This window comes from Molothrus ater, chromosome 18, assembly GCF_012460135.2.
Source record: "Molothrus ater isolate BHLD 08-10-18 breed brown headed cowbird chromosome 18, BPBGC_Mater_1.1, whole genome shotgun sequence".
Classification (NCBI taxonomy): Eukaryota; Metazoa; Chordata; class Aves; order Passeriformes; family Icteridae; genus Molothrus; species Molothrus ater.
The window spans coordinates 4577397-4596220 of record NC_050495.2 but is presented as its reverse complement, the minus strand read 5'-3'; the positions used below and the strand labels follow the sequence as shown (position 1 = coordinate 4596220).

Sequence of the window (18824 nt, the reverse complement as noted above, 5' to 3'; positions counted from 1 at the left end):
GGCAATGAGGGCAAGGAGGGTGCAAAAAGGAGCCCAGGTCCTCCCCAGCACAGGGGACACTCACCATGAGCAACAAGAGGCTCTGAAATCCATGAGCAGTGTGGAAATGCAGAGCATTTTGGGCACTCCCTGCTCAGGGTATCCCCATTCACTGCCTTCCCAGGGACCACACAGACAGAAAGAACCACCAAGATCTGATTGATTTGAAAATACATTAACCATAGAGAATAGAGCTTTAATTTTTCTTTCTCAACAACAATAAGGAACAGTTTACATTAAAAAAAAAACCAAAAGCATGAATAAAATAATATAAAACAGATATTATACCACAGTGTGGAATTCAGATAATCTAAGAACATTAGCAGCACTTCTACAAATAGATTAAAAGCTGTAAGTGCTCATTAAGCTCAGATCGAGCAACTCCCAGAGACCAAAATGGCATCCAACAGAGAAAAGCAGCAATTCTGTGTAGGGCAACAGAAAAGTCTAATGCCAGGACACCAGATACATTCAAATCCCTGTGCTGAGGGGTAATTCCCTGTCCCACAGAGCCCCCACGATGGCTGTCACACCCTGCTGCCCTGCCAGGCTCTCCAGAACACTCCTTGAACAAGGGAAGTGACAATCGTGGGTCTGAGGTTACATCCATGTTGCATTTTCAAAGCTTTTCATTAATTCTGTTTGGGAAAACAATTTCTTCCCTGGCTTCTGGGAATTACTCTCCAGAGAGAATGAATTTCTGAGAATTTAAGTCAATCTTACATAGCCACAACAATGACATTTTCAGTCTCTCAGTATCCACGATCAGGATTTTCAATTCTTTATTGTCCTTAGCAGCAAAGCTATACTCATTCCTAAAACTTCCATGTATTTAAGATCTTGTGCATAGTTTAATCTTTAGCATTAATTTGTTAAAAAATAAATTTTAAAAAAAGAGGATAAATGGTGCTTTTCCCCCCCTCACCAAAGCACTGATGCAAGATGCCCTTGCTCCCAGTCATGTCCCACTGCTGATGGCTCAGGAGCCACCGTGGAGAAGGGACTGTTCCCTGCAGCACCATCCACAGGCTCTGCTCAGCCTCCATGTGCAAAACCCATCTATAAAAGGAAGCTATTAAACTACTAAACAGGAATTTAAGGTGGAATATGCACCAATCCAAAATTAAATTAGAAATTAGATTAGACACATTAAAAGACTTCCATGGCTATTCTAAACTGTGTACATTCTCCAGAAGTTCGGGATTCAGGCAAAGTTGGGAAGGAAGGAATCCACACACTGAGCTGTGTGAATGTGTGGCCATGGCCCACGTGGCCACCAGAGGACAGAAAAGTGGTCACACTAAGAACCACAACTGTTTAGATGCCTTAATTGGTGAAATATTGCTTATTCAGGGCAATGAGGATGCTGACCTTGAGTGGAAAAGCAGGAACAATCAGTGGCATTTGATCTACTTCAGGGCATCTGAAAAAGCTTCTACAGGAATTTCTGACACAGGTTCTGGTGAATTCCAACCCTTCCATGGTGCTAGGAAGGGCTGGAACTCCATCTCCACATTGTGCTCTATCAGTTTGTGCTCACACGATAGTAAAATGCTGAAGACAAGCCCAGAACTGCTCAGTACTCAGGGAAATTCCCAAATGGAATGAGAAATAAGACAGAGGTTTTGATGACATGACCATCATTTTGGTCCTACTGATCAAATGCTCAGAGGCTCCCACTGTTCCTCTGGAGAAAAGAGATTTAGATATCAGAAGATATTTCAAAAGCAAACTTAGGGGATGAGAATCCCAAAACTAAAGTGATTTCGATATTGTAAGATATTTCAAAAGGAAACTTAGGGGATGAGGATCTCAAAACTGGTACCAGTTCCTGGTCAGAGGCCCATTGGCTACTGTGGCTCCCAGTGCAGGGGACCAACCTCAGGAAAATCCAAGAAAGACAGGAGAAATAGTCAGGCAAAATAAGTAATAAATAAATAAAAAACAAAGAATAATAAGAACTTCATCCCACAAACTGCTCTTGGTCACAAGGCTTGTGTCTCCAGGGATTTTGGGACCCATCTCTTCAATAGTTCCATCTCTCAGCCTTTTTTCCACCTGTCAGTGACAAGGGCTGACACCTACAGTTCCACTGCTGGCTCACATTGCACTACCAGGTGCATTTGGATGAGTCAAGGGATGTTCCCCATGCCAGGGGCTGGATGAGAGCAGGACAGGGACACAGCAGGAAGTTCCCCCACAAAAAAAAACAAACCAAACCTCTCAATCTTCGTGAAAAACATTCACAGCAAAGCCATTCAGGGACTCAACACAGCAAGAGAAAAACTATGAAAAATCACACATTTAGGAACAAACACAACTTCTAAAGGATCTGCACAGGTGACACCAAAAGAGATGGGTACCGGGAGCTCCTTGGAAGGTTGCAAGAGCAGAAAGCTCAAATGCAGGAAGAGAATCCATTTGAGGAACACAGGGCCAGGACACAAACACTCAGTGGATTTACACACACTGAGACTACCTGAGCTCAGCACAAACCCCACAGCAATGTGGGTGCTCAGTGAGGGTGTGATGGGAGCCGAACTCAGCCCATGGAGCCCATCCTTTCTTCCTTCCTCAGGCTCAGCTCAGAGTGACTGGAGCAGAGAACGTGGGCTGGCAGCTCATGCCACCCTTGCAGCAATCTCCTCAGAAGGTATGGAGTTATGGAATGGTTTGGGTTGGAAGGAAACTTAGAGATCACCCAGTTCCACCCCCTGCCATGGGCAGGGACACCTTCCACTATCCCAGGTTGCTCCAAGCCCTGTCCAACCTGGCCTGGGACAATTCCAGGGATCCAGGGTGTGCCAGTGCCTTATAGTGCAGAATTTCTCCCTAAAATCCAATCTAACCCTGCCCTCTGTCTGTTTAAGGCACAGAGCTCCAGTCCCTGTTCCCACAGGCTAAAATAGTCCTGGGCTGGCAGTGCCATTGTGGGGGGGATTTCAGCTGCACAGAGCTGCTGGGATGAGACATTCCTCTTCCCCAAGGGGCCAGACAAGATTACTGTATATGGACAAGCCTGGTGACAGGCCTCTCCTGCGTGAAAAACAGGCCATCCTGGGCTGCACAGCTGGGAGAGATCCCTGCTGGCTCCCAGCACCATGACTGCCCCTGTCAGAATTCCAGAACAAGGCTTTATCTCATGGGGATCCTGCAGGGGGGCAGAGCCAGGCAGGAGAGGCTGAGCCCAGAGAAGACCCACAAACAGCTGCACAGCAAAACCTTTGCTTTTCAGCTTCTTAGCAGCTTTTAAGCATTAAAGAGAGCCCCAAGCTCCTGGTGGGGTCTCACTGTGGGTCCCCACAAGCACAAGAACTTGCCCAGCAACACAGCTGAAACAAAGCTTTTTAAAATTATTTTTCCTTAATTTTTTTTCCTCTTGTCCAGTCTTAAAGCCAGAAGCAAGATGAAGCCAAACTGAGGTTGTGAGGGTGGCTCTGCTCTGAGCTTCCTGTTGCCCCACCAGAACAACTCTCCCAGCACAGGGACAGTGACAGATTGGCACATCATGGAATAGGTGCTATAGAAACCACACAGTTCTTAGAAGCAAAAGATTTCTCACCCCACCCTCCCCTCAAAAAATAACCCACTTAGTTGACATATTTTCTCTCTATACTGTATATATATTATATATAGACACAATTCTCTGGTAAACATTTACAAGATATCGTAAATAACATTGAAAATTTCTATCTCCATTTGCACAACAGCGCGCACTCACACAGCACACAAGGACACACAGTCAGGTACAATCAATAAATAAATACTTTTTTTTCCCTCCCCCTCCAGAAATTATTCAAAAAAAACACTGCTATTGAGCGGCCCAAAGACACTCTCAGTTAATACAGACAGCAAATATTGTGCAGAATTTCTTGGCTGTTTTTGTTTAAAAACCAAGGAAAGAAGCTTGAAAGGTTTAGCGTCAGCAATGTTGCTTGGTCAGGTGGTGTTTAAGGTGACCCTGGCCCTCAGGAAAGGGAGAACAGATACTTCCCATTCCCTCTAGACAGGTGACAGATCTGTCCTAGAGCCCTGAGGGAACAGGAGCAGCCTGGAAGGAGGGAGGACATGAGCTTTTCACTCTGCTTGGTGGAAAGATGAAAGATTCTCACAGGAACTGGCAGATCTCAAGCTCTTTGTTTCCTGTGCTACCGCAGTCCAGCACCCTTTGGGGTTTTACTGCTTCAGGGAATTTCCCAGATTGTTGCACACATCTCTTGGGATTATGAGGAGTGAAGGGCTGCCCATCGCTCTCCCCCTGCCCCAGCCCGTTCCCCAAAGGGTTCAGGATGTGCCACTGCCTTTTCCAGCTATGACCTCCATGTCCCAGAATACAGAAATTGCTGATTTGCTGAGAAACAGCAAACCACTCCACCAGGCTGCTCAGCCCTTCCCTGAAGCAGCAGTTTTCTCCTGTGCAGACTGACAACCACCTTTTTTCTGCCAGCAACATCTGACACATGCCACGAGCCAACACAAACCAGCACAGACAGATGATCCACAGGAGGAGGGAGGAAGGGCCCCTTCCCCTCCTGTGGGAGCACTCCAGCAGCAAGGCAGGAGCAGGGCCAGAGGAGAGCACACACACAGCACACATTGCACCAAGGGGAACACAAAAGTTTGCAGCAAAACTTGAGAGAAAGTACCCTCAGAGAGAGAGCTCCAGCTCAGCACCCTCAGCACTGCCCTCCCTGGCTGGGCTGGACCCTCCATCCACCCACCCACCCCTCTCCTTTTCCTGCATTGTTTTTACCTGAGTTGAAAAATTACTCTGAAGCCTCTGCAGGGGCAGCCTGTGTGGGACACAGCAGCTGGAGAGGCACTTCATGCACTGGGCTCCAGGCTGTGCGGGAAAAGTGGCCACACAAGGGCATCTTCCCAAAGCAAAGCCCACTCAGGGACCTTGGGCTATTTTCCTCTCACAGGCCTGTGGGAAAAGCCCACCAAGACCTAACTGGAGATGCTCAGTGGGTTTAGGGGACTCAACAGCCAGTCCTGAAGCTGTCAGAGGGAAAGTCAGGATAATCAGGAGCTCTGACTTGCCTTCTGAGGAGCCCTTCCCTCACAAGAGCTCAGAGGAACAAGAGACCAGACTCCTACCACAAGCAGCTAAAGTAAGGCAGGTAAGAAAACCTCCAGCCTGGAGTTCCCAGAGGAGGTCAGGACCAGATTTCCCAGTGTTCAGAGAACATTACAGAGGCTGGACTTTGAAAAATAACCCCAATGCTGAATTTGGAGCTGTTCAGAAAATCCATCCAGACATGAACCTCTTGTGTGCTCAGATATTGTAGGAACAATGTAAAATCCCAGGGAGAAAACAGAGCCCTAAAAAAAGAAAATACTGAAGGGGAAGCAATGCATTGAGGGACAAGATCAAAAGAGGAATTTCTATGATCAAAGTCCCCCCCATTACTGGCAGAACCTTGTTGTGTCAGTGAGAAGCTGAGCACTGGCAGCATCCCTGTGCTGCCTGGGCTCGCAGGGCTGGCTGCCTTCCCACCCCACAGGGAAGGGCTGCCCAAGGAAGCAGCTTTCCAAGGAATCAAGCAGCTTTCCAAGGAATCAGCTTCCCCTCTGTGCCACCAAGCTCTGCTCCCCCAGCCCCCGAGCTGCACCCTGGGATGTGGCAATGCCTGGGCAGTTTTGGTGGCCACAGCAGCTGCTCCGAGGCCAGGAAGCCACGGCCTGGTCCTGCTCCAGGCACAGGAACACACCTGGAGGGATCTTTGGTTGAGTCACTGCAGAAGGTCTGAGCCTGGGCCTGTGCTGAGCCCAGGGGACTCCCAGCTCACTTAGCAGCACGTGTCCCACCACCTGAGTCCCACAGGTGTGGCACTTGGAGAGACAGGAGAAGGGAGGGAGCCTCGGAGGGGAGTCCTGGCTCTTTGGGTGCCTCGTCTGCTCCAGGTCCTTCATTTGTTCTCAATCAGAGTCTGCACTTTATAGACCAGGTCCCGAGCCAGCTTCAGGATCTGCTTGGTGTTGTGGCGCTCAGCCATTTCTGCAACACAAACCAGACAGGTGAGAGCAGAGCAGCCCCCAGCCCCCAGCTCTTCATTCTGTTATCCCTGTGCTGCCACATTCTCCACCTCCCCTGGCAGGGACACCTGGCTCTGGAGAGCCATCCCGAACCAGCCCAAACCTCAGCTCCCTCCAACACCTCCAGGTTGGCCACTGCTGAGGAGGGCAGGTGGATTCCAGCCCCACCAGATCCCTCAGAGCTCTGGCTGTTGAACATTCCCACACCTGAGCAGCTGCCCCAAACTCAGCCCAACAGAGCACGAGCTGTACCATTGAAAAACTTGATGATGTCTGTAAAATCCATGTTGTTCTCCAGGATGATGTCCCGGTACATCTCCACCAGGGCCAGGGCTATGAAGAGCACGTAGTGAGCAGAGGAGACGTGAGCAGCAGCCCAGATGGTCTCCCAGACAGCAAAGACATCATCATACACCAGCTCTGTGAGCAGAGAACAGCAGTTACCCCTCCACTCACCCCACCCTGGCTCACAGAGCTCACAGCAGCACTGGGGAGACACACTGGGTGCTTCCTTCCCACAGGAACCTGCTCCAGCTGGAAGCAGTCTGTCAGTCATCTGTGGGGAGAAATATTCTGCCCAGCAGCAGGTAACACAGGCCCCAGGACACACTCATGGAAAAGCTCAGCAGCAGCTCTGGAACAACAGGTTCTGTATCTAGACAGAACAATCAGCCAGACATTAACCAAGGAAAAGTGAAAAGGAATTAAAGTTTAAACCTGCTGAGGAGCCTGGAAGCAGACCCTGCCCCACCCTTGGGTAGTCTCAGCACACACCTCTCTTGAAGTCCAGGAGAAACCATCGGTAGCAGAAGTAGAAATGAGTGTAATCCCCGTTCTGGTGCATCAGCTCAAAGAGCTCAGAGTCCAGAATCTGTCAAGAAAAGCAAAAGGAAATTCAGGAATGCACACACAAGGCACCAGCCATCCCTCTGCCTACTTCCCTCCATCCCACTGCTCTCCTACTGCACCAGCACCTCCCTCCCTTTCCTGGCACACACTGCTCCAGTCCCTGCTGTCCCTCCTGCTCCCCAGCCCCTCCAGGACCAGCTTTCCCCCCTGGGTGTGAGGAGCTGCCATCCCCATGCCAGGAGCTCTCACCTGGATCAGCGACCTCATGTTGGCAAAGTGGGTGTCCATGGCTCCTCCGTGGGGGAAGTTCTGGTTCATCCTCTTCATCAGCTCGGTGAAGCAGCTGAAGGCCAGAGCCTCTGTGCAGGGAGGAGAGACATCACTGCAGGGCTGCATGGGCCCTGCTGCTCCTGCAGCAGCAATGTCCCTCCAGAAAGTCCAGCCTGGCCCCAGGGTGGGTTCCTGGGACAAAAGGGATCCTGCTCCACACCTCAGGCATTCCACTGCAAAGGGCCACCACCCACCTGGCACATCCCCCCACAGATTCCCACACAGAGACAGGGAAGGCAGAGCAGAGGCACTCACCATCATCCAGGATGACCAGGAGAGGGGCCAGCAGGTCACACATGCCTTGCACATAGCCAATCTCAATGTGCTGCCAGATGTAGCTGTGTGAGAGAGCAGGAGAGGTGACCTGGGACCTGAGTGCCACCACCTGTCACTTCCTTTGCCCATGCCCTGTCTCCCTTCCCAGGATGCTGGGGTAAATCACATCTGTTCATTCTGTTATCCCTGTGCTGCAAATGATTAAATTCTTGTGGTGCCCCCCAGATAAGGCATGCATGGCACAGTCCTGGATCAACACCCTGCCATGGCCACATCCAGGGTCACTCCAGGGCTGTGCTGCGGCCATTGCAGGGCAAATCAGCACAGGGAAAAGCAAAATGGGAAAGCACAGCACAGCGGGGTCACTGGTTAAAGGGCAGAGACTGATAGAACTTGTTCATCTCTCATTCTCATCCTTCTCCCTCCATTCATCCCCTTGGTTCTCCCTGCAGACACTGCCTGCCTCCCCTTCCCATTCCCAGTGTCCCAGGAAGCACCCAGCCCTGCAGGGATATCTTCCCTTTTTTGGTAGCAAGGCAAAATGTGTTCAGAGAGGACTCAGATCTGCTGCTGGCACAAGGGAAGGATCTTTCCCATCCTGCCCACTGGTTTTCCAAAATGTGCTGTGCTGAAGGTCTAATCTCAGCAGAGATCTCCAGCTCTGGCTGTCGGGTGAAGTGACAGCACCAATGGAACAGCAGCTTCTCCTCATGTTTGCAAGATGAGTAATAATATTTTAGCCTTTACTGCCTGTGAAGCAGGAGCTGAGCTGGAGCTGGTCTGAGCCTGTGAGTGTCACTAGGCAAGCTCTGAGTCACAAGGACTCAGAAATGCACCCAGGTCTGGCTCTCTCCTGGGATTTTGGGCAGGCACAAACCATCCCGGTGCTTCAGGCACTCTCTCATTAGCACTACAGCTCTGTGGGCTGATCCTCATTAAAACATTTGCCAGGCATGCTCCAAGAAGCAGGGAGCCCCTGCCTTGTCCAAAACCCCAGGACACAGCAGTGATGGGGAAGGACAGCCAGACACCTTGGTCTGGCAACTGCCGCATCCTTCGAGCTGCGGCCCCAGTGCTGGGGTGATGAGGGGAGGAAGGCAAGGAGCAAAACTCCATAACCACACCACAGTTTGAGGCTCCAGCCGGCAGGTGAATCCCAGGAAGGCCCCCAGAGCCCCCACCTGCACATGACGTTGCGGAGCTTCTCCAGGTTGGCAGGGGGTGAAGTACCAGTAGTTACGGTCACAGCGCTGCACGTCCTTCTCAATGCGGTGCAGGTTCACCGTGTACATGTCCAGCAGCTCTGGCTGCCCAAAACAAGAACAGAGTTGATTTGTTTACTAGTAAAAAGCAGGGAGAGAGCTGCAAGGGCAGTGGAGAGACAAGGCAGACTTTGGGTGGAAGGTGGGAGCCCCTCTATGCCCAATTGCGGGATCAGCACAGGGCAAATGCAGGTAAATCCTGCCCCTCCCTCAGCCCTGGTGAGGCACATCTGGAGTGTGGTACTCAGTTCTGGGCTCCACAGATAAAGAAAGACAAGGAGCTGCCAGAGAGATTATTTGGAGTCTCAAGTATCTCTCTGATGAGGAGAGACTGCAGGAGTTGGGCCTGGTCAGTCCAGAGAAGACTGAGAGGAAACCTCATAAATCCATACAAACATCTCAAATCATGTGCCAAAAGGAGAGTGCCAGACCCTTTTCAGTGGTACCAAGTGACAGGACAAGGAGCAATGGCCATAAACTGAAACACAACAACATGAGGAAAAACTTCTTCCTATGCAGGGCGGCAGGAAGAAAACTTCTTCCCTTCCAGGTGACAGCCCTGGAATAGCTGTCCAGGGAGTGCATGGAATCTCCCTCTCTGGACCCATCCCAAACCCACCTGAACACAATCCTGTGTCACCTACCCCAGGTGACCCTCCCTTGGCAGGGGATGATCTCCAGAGGGCCCTTCCCACCCCAACTGCTCTGGGGTCCTGGAGGGCAGCCAGGAAGGAACCCCCCCTTGCCAGGTCTGCACTTACAGAGTAGGTGACACCTGTGGAGGAGAGAGCAGCTGGTTCACTGCTGGTCAGATCAGTCACAGTCAGAGAGTCCAGCTGTGGGTACAGACTCTCCATCTCTGGTTCCTCAGAGAGGTTGTCCTCACTCTCCACCAGGCTCTGCTTCTCAGCCTCGCTGTCTGCCCAGCTCTCCACCACAGTCAGGGCCACAGTGTCACTGTCACGCAGGAGCCCCGCCGAGCCCTCACCCATGGGGACAAAATCCACGCTTCCACCAGTGGGAAATTCCCCTTCCAGGCTGTCCTGGCCCTGCAGCTTCTCCTGCTGGACACCATCTGTGTCTGGTGGGGCTGGCAGGTCAGAACCAGCAGCCTTTCCCTGGGAGCTGGATGAGGATTTGGTGGTTTCCAGGGCACTGTCCTCGTTGCTGAAGCTGCGCTCCGAGAACCCCGATGTAATGGAGAAGTTTTGGGAAGAAGGGTGCCCAGAATCAGGGGAACACGTGCCATTGGGGACTGTCCCATTGGGGATCTTGCTTTGTTTGCCATCTTCCAGCTGAGAATCTACTTCAGTCTGTTCCACCTCATCCACAGATTCAAACACCTGCAAAGTGGGAAGACATCCCAAGCATTCAGTAAATGTTGGGAATATGGGCACTACATCCCCAAGAGCTGTGCACTCATAGTGCCCATGTTCCCAGCAGTAGAGAGGGAGGAAAACCCCCCCTTATCTTCTTCTGCCTGGACTTGAGTCAGTGCTTGGTCATTTGCACAACTCCAAGCCCACAAATCCCTGCTCCAAAGGACTTTGCTTGGCATTATATGCTGGGCAGAAATTTCAACAGGTGTTAAAATTAAACACCTGGGCATGAACAGCCATGGACCTTCAGGTGTGAGGCCACAGGGCAGAGCTGGCAGGTGAACATTGAACACCCCAAGCAGAGCACAGATCTGACATTAGTAACTCCAAAGCGGGTTGGGGACTCATTCACCTCTTCAAACACTGGTTCTGTTTGCCAGAAATCGCTGTGGTTGTGGTGAGGGGTCAGCCCAAGCCAAGGCAGAGCCGTGGGGACAAGGAATGGAGGGACAAGGTGCTCACCTGGGTGCTGGAGCTGGAGTCGCTCTGCAGCCGGGCGTGGTTCTGCCGGCCGGAGCTGCAGCTCTGCGAGGACTGCAGGGGACAGGGGAAAATGAGAAAGAAAAGAAAAGAAAAGCAAAGGGGTCAGGGTGAGGGAACTCAAGCAGAGCTCTGGCACTTCTGCAGGTGAAGAACAAGCAGAAATGCACCCAGTGAATATCTGACCCATGATTTTCCTGTCACACCCATGGTGCTGCATCACCCAGCACAGTGTCCTGCCTCAGCCCCTGACACTGCTGGGGAGGTGATAAAGGCAAAGCTTTGTTAGGTCAATGCACACAGCAACTTTGTTCAAGTGCTGTGTGCTGGGTCTGAAGGAGCTGCTTTCCTCTGGCCTGCATGGAGGTCATGCTGCCTCCCTGGAGTGAGAATTTCTACAAATCTCTGTCCTAATTTGGCAGCAATGCAGCTCAGCCCAGCTCCGTTTACATAAACGATGAAGTCAGGCTATAAAACACTCCCTCCAAGCATATTCATGCTTTTTTCCTTTTCTTCAAGGACAAATATTGATGTTTTAATCCAGACTCAGTGGAAGCAGCTCCTCTCAAAGTCACGAGCACCCTGTTCTGGCTTCCAGTCGAAGCACAGAGGGAAGGGCTGGGCTTTGCAGGCACCAGCCTGGCTCTGTGGGGCCCCTCTGAACAACCAGCCCACAATGAGAGCAAGTCCTCCTCTTAACTGAGCAGAGGTGCAAGGCATGGCCATGACATCACACACAAACAATAGGATTTTAAGAAAATACAGCACATTCAGAACAGCAGTTGTCTCCACCCTTGTATTGTGGGTGTTTGCTGGGCAGGGCTCTGGTGGGGAAAGGAAGGGCGACAGTTTTCCTCCATTACCATGGGAGCACTTAAAACAGGAAATTTCAGGTTGAGATGGGAAAAGAGGGGAACTTTTCGTGTGTTCACTCTGCCAGCTCCCTTCCCACACGTGGGTCCAAAGGAAGAGCCACAGTGGAGATGCTGAGGGGATAGGAATGATTCCCAGGGCTTCAGCCAACTGAGCAGCACCTCTGAGAGCTGCTCAGCATCCAGTTCACTCTGCCCATGGCTCAGACCTGCCTTCCCTGCATCTCTCCCTCTCTGGGCACACAGAGAGCCTGCAGGACTGGGGCTGAGCTCATCTCTTTCCCAAAGCACCCACATAAACTTCCCAGAGGGAAGCAGATCAAATCTCCAGCGCTCACCTCCCCTCTGGGCCAGCAGCCTGAGGTCAGGGAATGCTCTGCCATGCTGGGCTCTTCTCCTCCAAGGACAAAACTCTCATGGAAACACTCCCTGGACTCTGTTCCCAGGACTGCCTTTCCTTTCACAGGCTTTTCCCTCCACACCCTTCGGTTTGGGCTGTGGACCTCATTCCTCACTGTATTGCTAAAAGCCAGTCCCAAGGTGCTGGATGACACAGTGTGCTGAGGGTGAGCTGAGGCTCCTTCCATGCTGGAAAAGGAAGCCAGGAAGCCCAGTGCCATGCTTCACAGCCCCTTAGTGCCATGCTTTTCCTCCTCACCCCTACTTCAGACCATCTTCCCTGGAGCTAATCCTGAGTGACTTCCAGTGAGCAGCAAGACACACAGGCGGGCACAGGTCAGGGGAGGAGGCTGGGCAGGACCTGTGTCTGCACCCCACAGGGACTCTGGGTGGGCACTGCCCAAGCCCTCACCTCGTTGCTGATGGTGGAGTCCCTGTGCATCATCCTCTGGATGTGGGAGTCCAGGCTGGCCCCCGAGGAGCACTTGGCCAGGGCTGCAGCGTGCGACTCCTTCTCGCGCTGCCGGACGATGGCCTCGCAGCCCAGCCACTCTGCCATGGTGTGCTCGTAGCATGCCCGGGTCTGCTCGTCAGCCTGGCACACAGGGGGACAGGGGCTGGCAATGGCTGTCCCTGGAGAGCCCCAAACCAGCCCCTCCTGTGCAATAGCTGTCCCTGGAGAGCCCCAAACCAGCCCCTCCTGTGCCCCACACAGGGCGGTGAACATCACAGCCACACTTACCCTGCACAAAATGTGGCGAAATTTGGATGGAAAAATGCCCACCCATCTCCTCCCTGCCCTCCCAAGGTGCACAAGGCACTGAACATGAGGAGTTGCACAGGTCAGTGAGAAGCTTGGCCCTACCAATTCCTGCTGATCCAAGGGTTTGTCCCACTCCTACCTACAGCCCAGTCCAGAGTGGACATGAGGCCCAGTGGGCTCACAGGGGTGTGCTGAGGCTTCTTCCATGGTGGAAAACAGAGCCAGGAAGCCCAGTGCCCTGCTTCACAGCCCCTCAGTGCCAGGAACATGCTCTTCCTCCTCACCCCTACTTCAAACCATCTTCCATGGAGCTAACAGACCTCTGCTCACAGACCCCTCCACTGGGCAGGGCACACCCTCACCAACCTCCTTCCTCTCTGCCTCTGTCATCCCAAACTGGTAATGGCCCAGCAGGAAGGGCCACACAGCCTTCCTGATCTCGTGCTGGATCCCGCCGTAGTAGATGAGCCGCAGCAGCTCCTGGTCCTCGTAACTCTGTGGGAAGAGCCTGGGTCAGGGCACAGACACAGCCAGGTGTCCCCAGCCTGGCTGTGCCACCCATCAGCACCACAAGTGATGCTGCAGGTTTTAGCATTTGTGTTTTTCAGATTCTGAGCTGCTTTGGTGTTCTGAGCTTCATATTAGGGGATGGTGAGCTCTCTTCACAGAGTAGGAAGACAACAATTCCTTCTCTAGCTGGGGACCAAGGACAAATGATCCAAATCTCAGGCCCAAGAGCAGAAACAACATGGACTGAAGAGAGAAAAACAAGCAGGATGGGACTGCATGGGCTAAAGCTGGAATTGGACAATTAACTCCAATATGCAAATGGAGCAGAACTGATAAAAGTGAGAGACCCCATGACCAGTCGTGCATTTTGGGTTCATCTTGGGTGTAGCCCTGGCTGGGCTCTTGTGCTGCCCAAGGTGTACCCATTGAGGCCTTCCAATAAATCCCTACTTTATTTTTAACTCTGTCTAGTCTCTTTGTTAGAGAGCCCCCAGCCCCACTGCCCATGATCCCTCAGATCCCTGCCTGGGTTTAAGCAGAGCCATAGGCTGTGGGTGGACATTTTGGCTCTCCACACCAAAGAGTGGCCCACAAAGTCACCAAAGCACCGCTGCTGTGCCCCTGAGCTGGCAGCACATCAGGACCCCACTCAGGACAGCAGCACCTGTGTGACAGACACTGCTGCAGGCTGGCTCTGAGCAGAAGCACCTGAAGAAGAGCAGTGCTCACTCCTCAGCTCTCACATGCCAAGGATTAGGAGCCTCAGGCTCTGTGCATGGGACAGCCTGGCTGACTTCCTCCTTGAGGAGCTTCTTGACGTGTTTCACCACCTCCCCGTGCCACACCCACTTCAGTGGCACTGCCCTGAGTCCCCAGGGCATGGCCCTACCGAGCTGTCCTGCAGGTATCTGTGCCAGATGTCCACAGTGAGCCCCGCGCTGGCGCTGCAGGGGACATCAGGGGACACGATGTTGTGGTTCACCAGCGCCGACAGGTGAGTCCTGACCGTGGACAGGTGTCTGCAGTAGGCCAACCCTGCAGCAGGAACACCACACCTTCAGCTGTGCAACTCCAGGAAACACGAGGATGAAGAGCAGGAGAAAGCAAGGACACCTTTACCCAGCCACATCCAGCCCTTGGAGCAGGGATTGTACCAGGACAGGTCCCTCACCTTGTACCCCCAGTGCTGCTGCTCATGGGGCTCAAGGCTGAGAGGCAGAGCCCAGCTGTTTGTTCCCCACCCCTGAGCACGTGCAGCAGGCTGGTCCCAGCTCCCCCAGCCCAGGACCTCATCCCTTATCCTGTCACACATCCCAAGGCAGCAGCAGGGGGTCACAAGTACTCACATCCGTAGAAGGCCCGGGACAGGATCTGGTACTTCATGTTGTCACACAGCAGCTTCAGTGGAGCTCTGCCAACAGAAACACACAAGATGTGAGAGGAGAAGATGCTCCTGTGCACCCCCTCAGCCTGGCTTTGATCCCACTGCTCCAGCTTTGCCTGCAGGGATTCAGCAGGGACGCTGCCCGGGTTCAGAGCAGCAATTCCTGCTGCCAGGCTATGGAGCAGCTGAGATGTCCCAGATGCAGGGACAAGGCTCACCTCAGCCACATCCCAGTGACCCTGCCATGGCTCCTGGACACGAGCCCTGGCTCTGCTGTGCCCCTGTGCCCCTGTACCTCTCGTGGCTGCAGCCATTGGCCGGGCCCCCGTCGGAGGAGCCGCTCTGGGAGCAGGAGGAGCAGGAGGATTTGCGGGTGCTGGGCTGCCATATGGGGGGCAGGACAGCCCCTGGAGCGTCCATCAGGTCCTGGGGCACTGCAGGAGGGCAGAGAGGAGCATCAGCTACAGCCTGGCACTGCCCTGCAGTCAGGGAGCTACAGAGAGAGCTTTCATTGGCAAACGCAGCATCCCACTCTTGCCAAGGAGGCTCCAGCAACCAAGCAGGAGCCACCACAGGGAATCACAGCACTGGTGAGCTCAGGAGAAAGGAAAGGGAACAAACAGCACTGATGAGAGAGAACCATTGCTAATTAACCAGCTAATTCAGAAAGCTGATCTTAAACTGCTTCGTGCTGACCAAGGCAGAAACCCAACACCCAACGCAGAGGTTCCAGAGAGAAAAACAGGATTGAAATCAGCTGCTGTCCCAGGAAGAGTGGAACACTGGAAGGGAAAAGGCCCATCCCTCAAAGGATCTCATCCAAAGTTCAGGGAAAGAAGGGAGCATCCAAATCACAAGAGAGGAGATGAAGACTTGGATGAGGAGGTTGACAGGCACAGCAGGAGCTCTGCATGTTGTCACTTGTTAATCCCTGCTTAAACTCAAAGTGCTACTCCAAAGGCCTTGGGTCCTGCCCAGGTACCACCCACACACAGCCCAGGCCATGAGGAATAATCCTTTTTACTCCTCCTTGGAAATTAAATTGTGGTAGAAATTTCATCTTCTGGCTGGGTAAAGGTGCCCTGGCTCTCCCTTGGTCTCACTGGCTCTCCCTGCTTGTGATAAGGAATAAATTACACTGGCAGGAAAAATACTGAATTATTCCCACAGAAGCCCCTTCCCCTCCCACTGAGCTGATGGGTCAGTGACAATCAGTGATGACAGGGACAGCTCTGCAGGAGCTCTCAAGTGACAACACAGGTGAGCTGAGCACCAGACCCAACCAAGAGCTCATTACACTGATGCCAGGAGGTGCCCAGAGCAGCACGGAGAGCTCGGGATCTGCCAGGGACACTCAGGCACCATTTGGGGATCACCACCATCTTGCTTCCAGCTGGAATCTTCATGATCTTCCCTCTCCCAGCAGTCACAGGTGCAAGGAGTGGGTGAAAAGCACCATTAATGGCAACTAGAGACACAGAGAGAGGACAAAGGCACCAGTGAAAGGGGAGAAAGGAAGAATCTGTGGAGAAGAGAGAATGATGCAGTTCCACCCCTGGCTGAGGAGGTGCACAGGAACAGCACAGGCTGTGATGATGCCAGCTGAGGAGGTGGCAGCAATTCATTTCCCAGAAAATGTGGCCCCCAGCATGGAATTTTAAGGGGTAGACCAAAAGGCAGCCACAGAAAGGCACATCTCTATCTGCTGTTTTAGCTCCAATCAGGTTTTTATCTGACTCACTGAATTGTGTTAGTCAGCTGAAGGAAGGGAGAACCAAGTATAATCTCAGCTGACGTTATGGAGGAGTCACAGTGGATGTAATTTCTCCCTCATAGCCTCCAAAATGTAGGAAAAAGGTTTCCATCTGATTTCAGAGCTTTTTTAAAAAACACTCCACAAGTCTTCCATCTAAAACTCATCCTCTCCCTCTTCTAAAGTCACCTATGATGTCCCCAGAGGTCAGGAAACAGTTTTTGGCATCTCACAGAAGAGTGAGGATAAATGTACAGACATTTCATCCAGGTTCAGATCATTCACCACCAGGCATGAAGATGCATTTCTGCTTTGGACAATCCAGCAGCATCCCCTCCCTCGAGTTAGGGACTGAAGACAGAGCACGGTGCTGGGACCTCCCCTTTGTGCTGCAGGAGCCACACTGAGGGAACATCACTGGATTTAGTGCAGCCTGGGGGCAGCAAGAGAAGAATCAGCCCTGGGGGCTTGTGATGGCAGAAGGTGGCCCCCAAGTGACCGAAGTGAATCTTTTTACTGATATTATGTGGGTATTATTAAGAGGGGTTTTTGCTGACCATTAACACTGTTGTGCAGCTGCAGAAACAAAGGACTCGGTAGCAAGTGGAAGTTAAAAGAAAAAACAAAACAAAAACAAAACAAAAAAACCAACAACACAAAACCAAAAGATAGACTCATGGAATGATTGGGTTGGAAGGGAATTTGGAGATTACTTAGTTCCCTGCCATGGGCAGGGACACCTTCCATGATCCCAGATTGCCTCAAGCCCCATCCAGCCTGGCCTTGGACCCTTCCAGGGATGGGACAGCCACATCTGGCTGCTCTCTGTGCCAGGGTCTCCCACCGTCCCAGGGTGCCTGATTTAAATGATGACATTGAAATCAGGCAGCAGTGGCACAAGCAGAGCCCTTCCCCTGGAACCACCTCCCAGTTTGCCCTGTGCCCACCAGTGCCATGTCCCAGCTTCTCCAGCCCCCCAAAGGCTGCCCTGCACTCACCAAACTCTGTCTGAGTCCCAGGGTAGATGATCCTGAAGACATAATCCGTGGCTTCATCATCTTCCTTGTCAGATGCGGACTCAGAGGAGCCCTGGGGGCTTCTCTTCTTCAGTTTGGGGAACACCTTTCCCTGGGGAGCAGAACCTGCCCTTCACCAGCCACCCAGGTCCAACCACTCCCTTCCCAAGCTCCTGCCCCACCTGCTTTGCTATATCTGCACATTCCCTGGATCAAGTTTCCAGTGGCAGGTGACTCCATAACCCTACTGGGCACAGGGTAAGTACAGCCCAGAGAGCCAAACCCTCATGGGCAGCCCTCCCACAGCTTTCCAGAAGGGTCTGTTTAGCTTGGCATGAGCTAAACCCAACCACCACGTTTTAATATTAATTAATTGAATGTATTAATATGGGGAGGGGATTAATTCAAACACAGCAGCCACTAATGCCAGGCAGAGGGTCCCAGCAGGAAGAGGCACCCACCTTTCCCCGCTGTGACCAGAGGGGTGGGTCCAGCTGCCCGTGGGGCAGGAGGCCATTCTCCAGGCAGGACAGGAACTGCAGCAAGTGTCCTCCACGGGGGAAGCGCAGAGGTGGCCTCTGGATGCCATCCTGGCTCACCAGGACAACCGTGCCACCACTGTCTACTGCTGGCAACAGCGAGAGCAGACACAGCCATCAGTGAGGGAAACGGTGCAGCCATGATATTTTCTGAAAAATCCTTCCCTTAGGATTTTTTTCTCCTGAGAAGCTGAGAGGCCTCAGGAACAAAATGTGAACAATGGTTATCTGCTGCTGTGCAATGCAACAGGTGCATCTGTGATTGGTCTCATGTGGTTGTTTCTAATTAATGGCCAATCACAGCCCAGCTGGCTCAGACTCTCTGTCTGAGCCACAAGCCTCTGTTATCATTCTTTCTTATTTTATTCTTAGCTAGCCTTCTGAGGAAATCCTTTCTTCTATTCTTTTAGTATAGTTTTAATGTAATATATATCATAAAATAATAAATCAAGCCTTCTGAAACATGGAGTCAGATCCTCGTCTCTTCCCTCATCCTCGGACCCCTGTGAACACGGTCACAAAACAGCACAGGCAAGAAAGCTCAGGGAATGGAAAATAAGGACTTTCTCCTTGGTGTGGATTCTTCTCTAACTCCATGATAAGACAGACCCTGGAAAAGTCTTGCTGGGATCGCCCCCTTGGAGCACTCCCAGCCAAGCACCACTGTGGTGGTGTTTGCAGGGGTCTTAGGATGAGGGAAGAGACGAGGATCTGACTCCATGTTTTAGAAGGCTTGATTTATTATTTTATGATATATATTACATTAAAACTATACTAAAAGAATAGAAGAAAGGATTTCTTCAGAAGGCTAGCTAAGAATAGAAAAAGGAAGAATGATAACAAAGGCTTGTGGCTCAGACTCTCTGTCTGAGCCAGCTGGGCTGTGATTGGCCATTAATTAGAAACAACCACATGAGACCAATCCCAGATGCAC

At 52.1% G+C, this 18824-nt stretch overlaps 1 protein-coding gene across 1 annotated transcript in view; it reads right to left on the bottom strand.

The window, feature by feature from the left end:
* Positions 1–198: 198 nt before the first annotated feature.
* Positions 199–18824, bottom strand: part of SGSM1 (small G protein signaling modulator 1) — a 38265-nt gene continuing 19639 nt past the window's right edge. Inside the window, 16 exon segments of the mRNA XM_036393061.2 lie at positions 199–6040; positions 6331–6498; positions 6853–6949; positions 7177–7286; positions 7513–7595; positions 8715–8752; positions 8754–8840; positions 9557–10138; positions 10637–10708; positions 12338–12520; positions 13055–13183; positions 14088–14233; positions 14545–14609; positions 14878–15016; positions 17334–17463; positions 17813–17976. Of these exon segments, the coding sequence (XP_036248954.1) occupies positions 5952–6040; positions 6331–6498; positions 6853–6949; positions 7177–7286; positions 7513–7595; positions 8715–8752; positions 8754–8840; positions 9557–10138; positions 10637–10708; positions 12338–12520; positions 13055–13183; positions 14088–14233; positions 14545–14609; positions 14878–15016; positions 17334–17463; positions 17813–17976 (2282 nt within the window). The 3' untranslated portion in view covers positions 199–5951.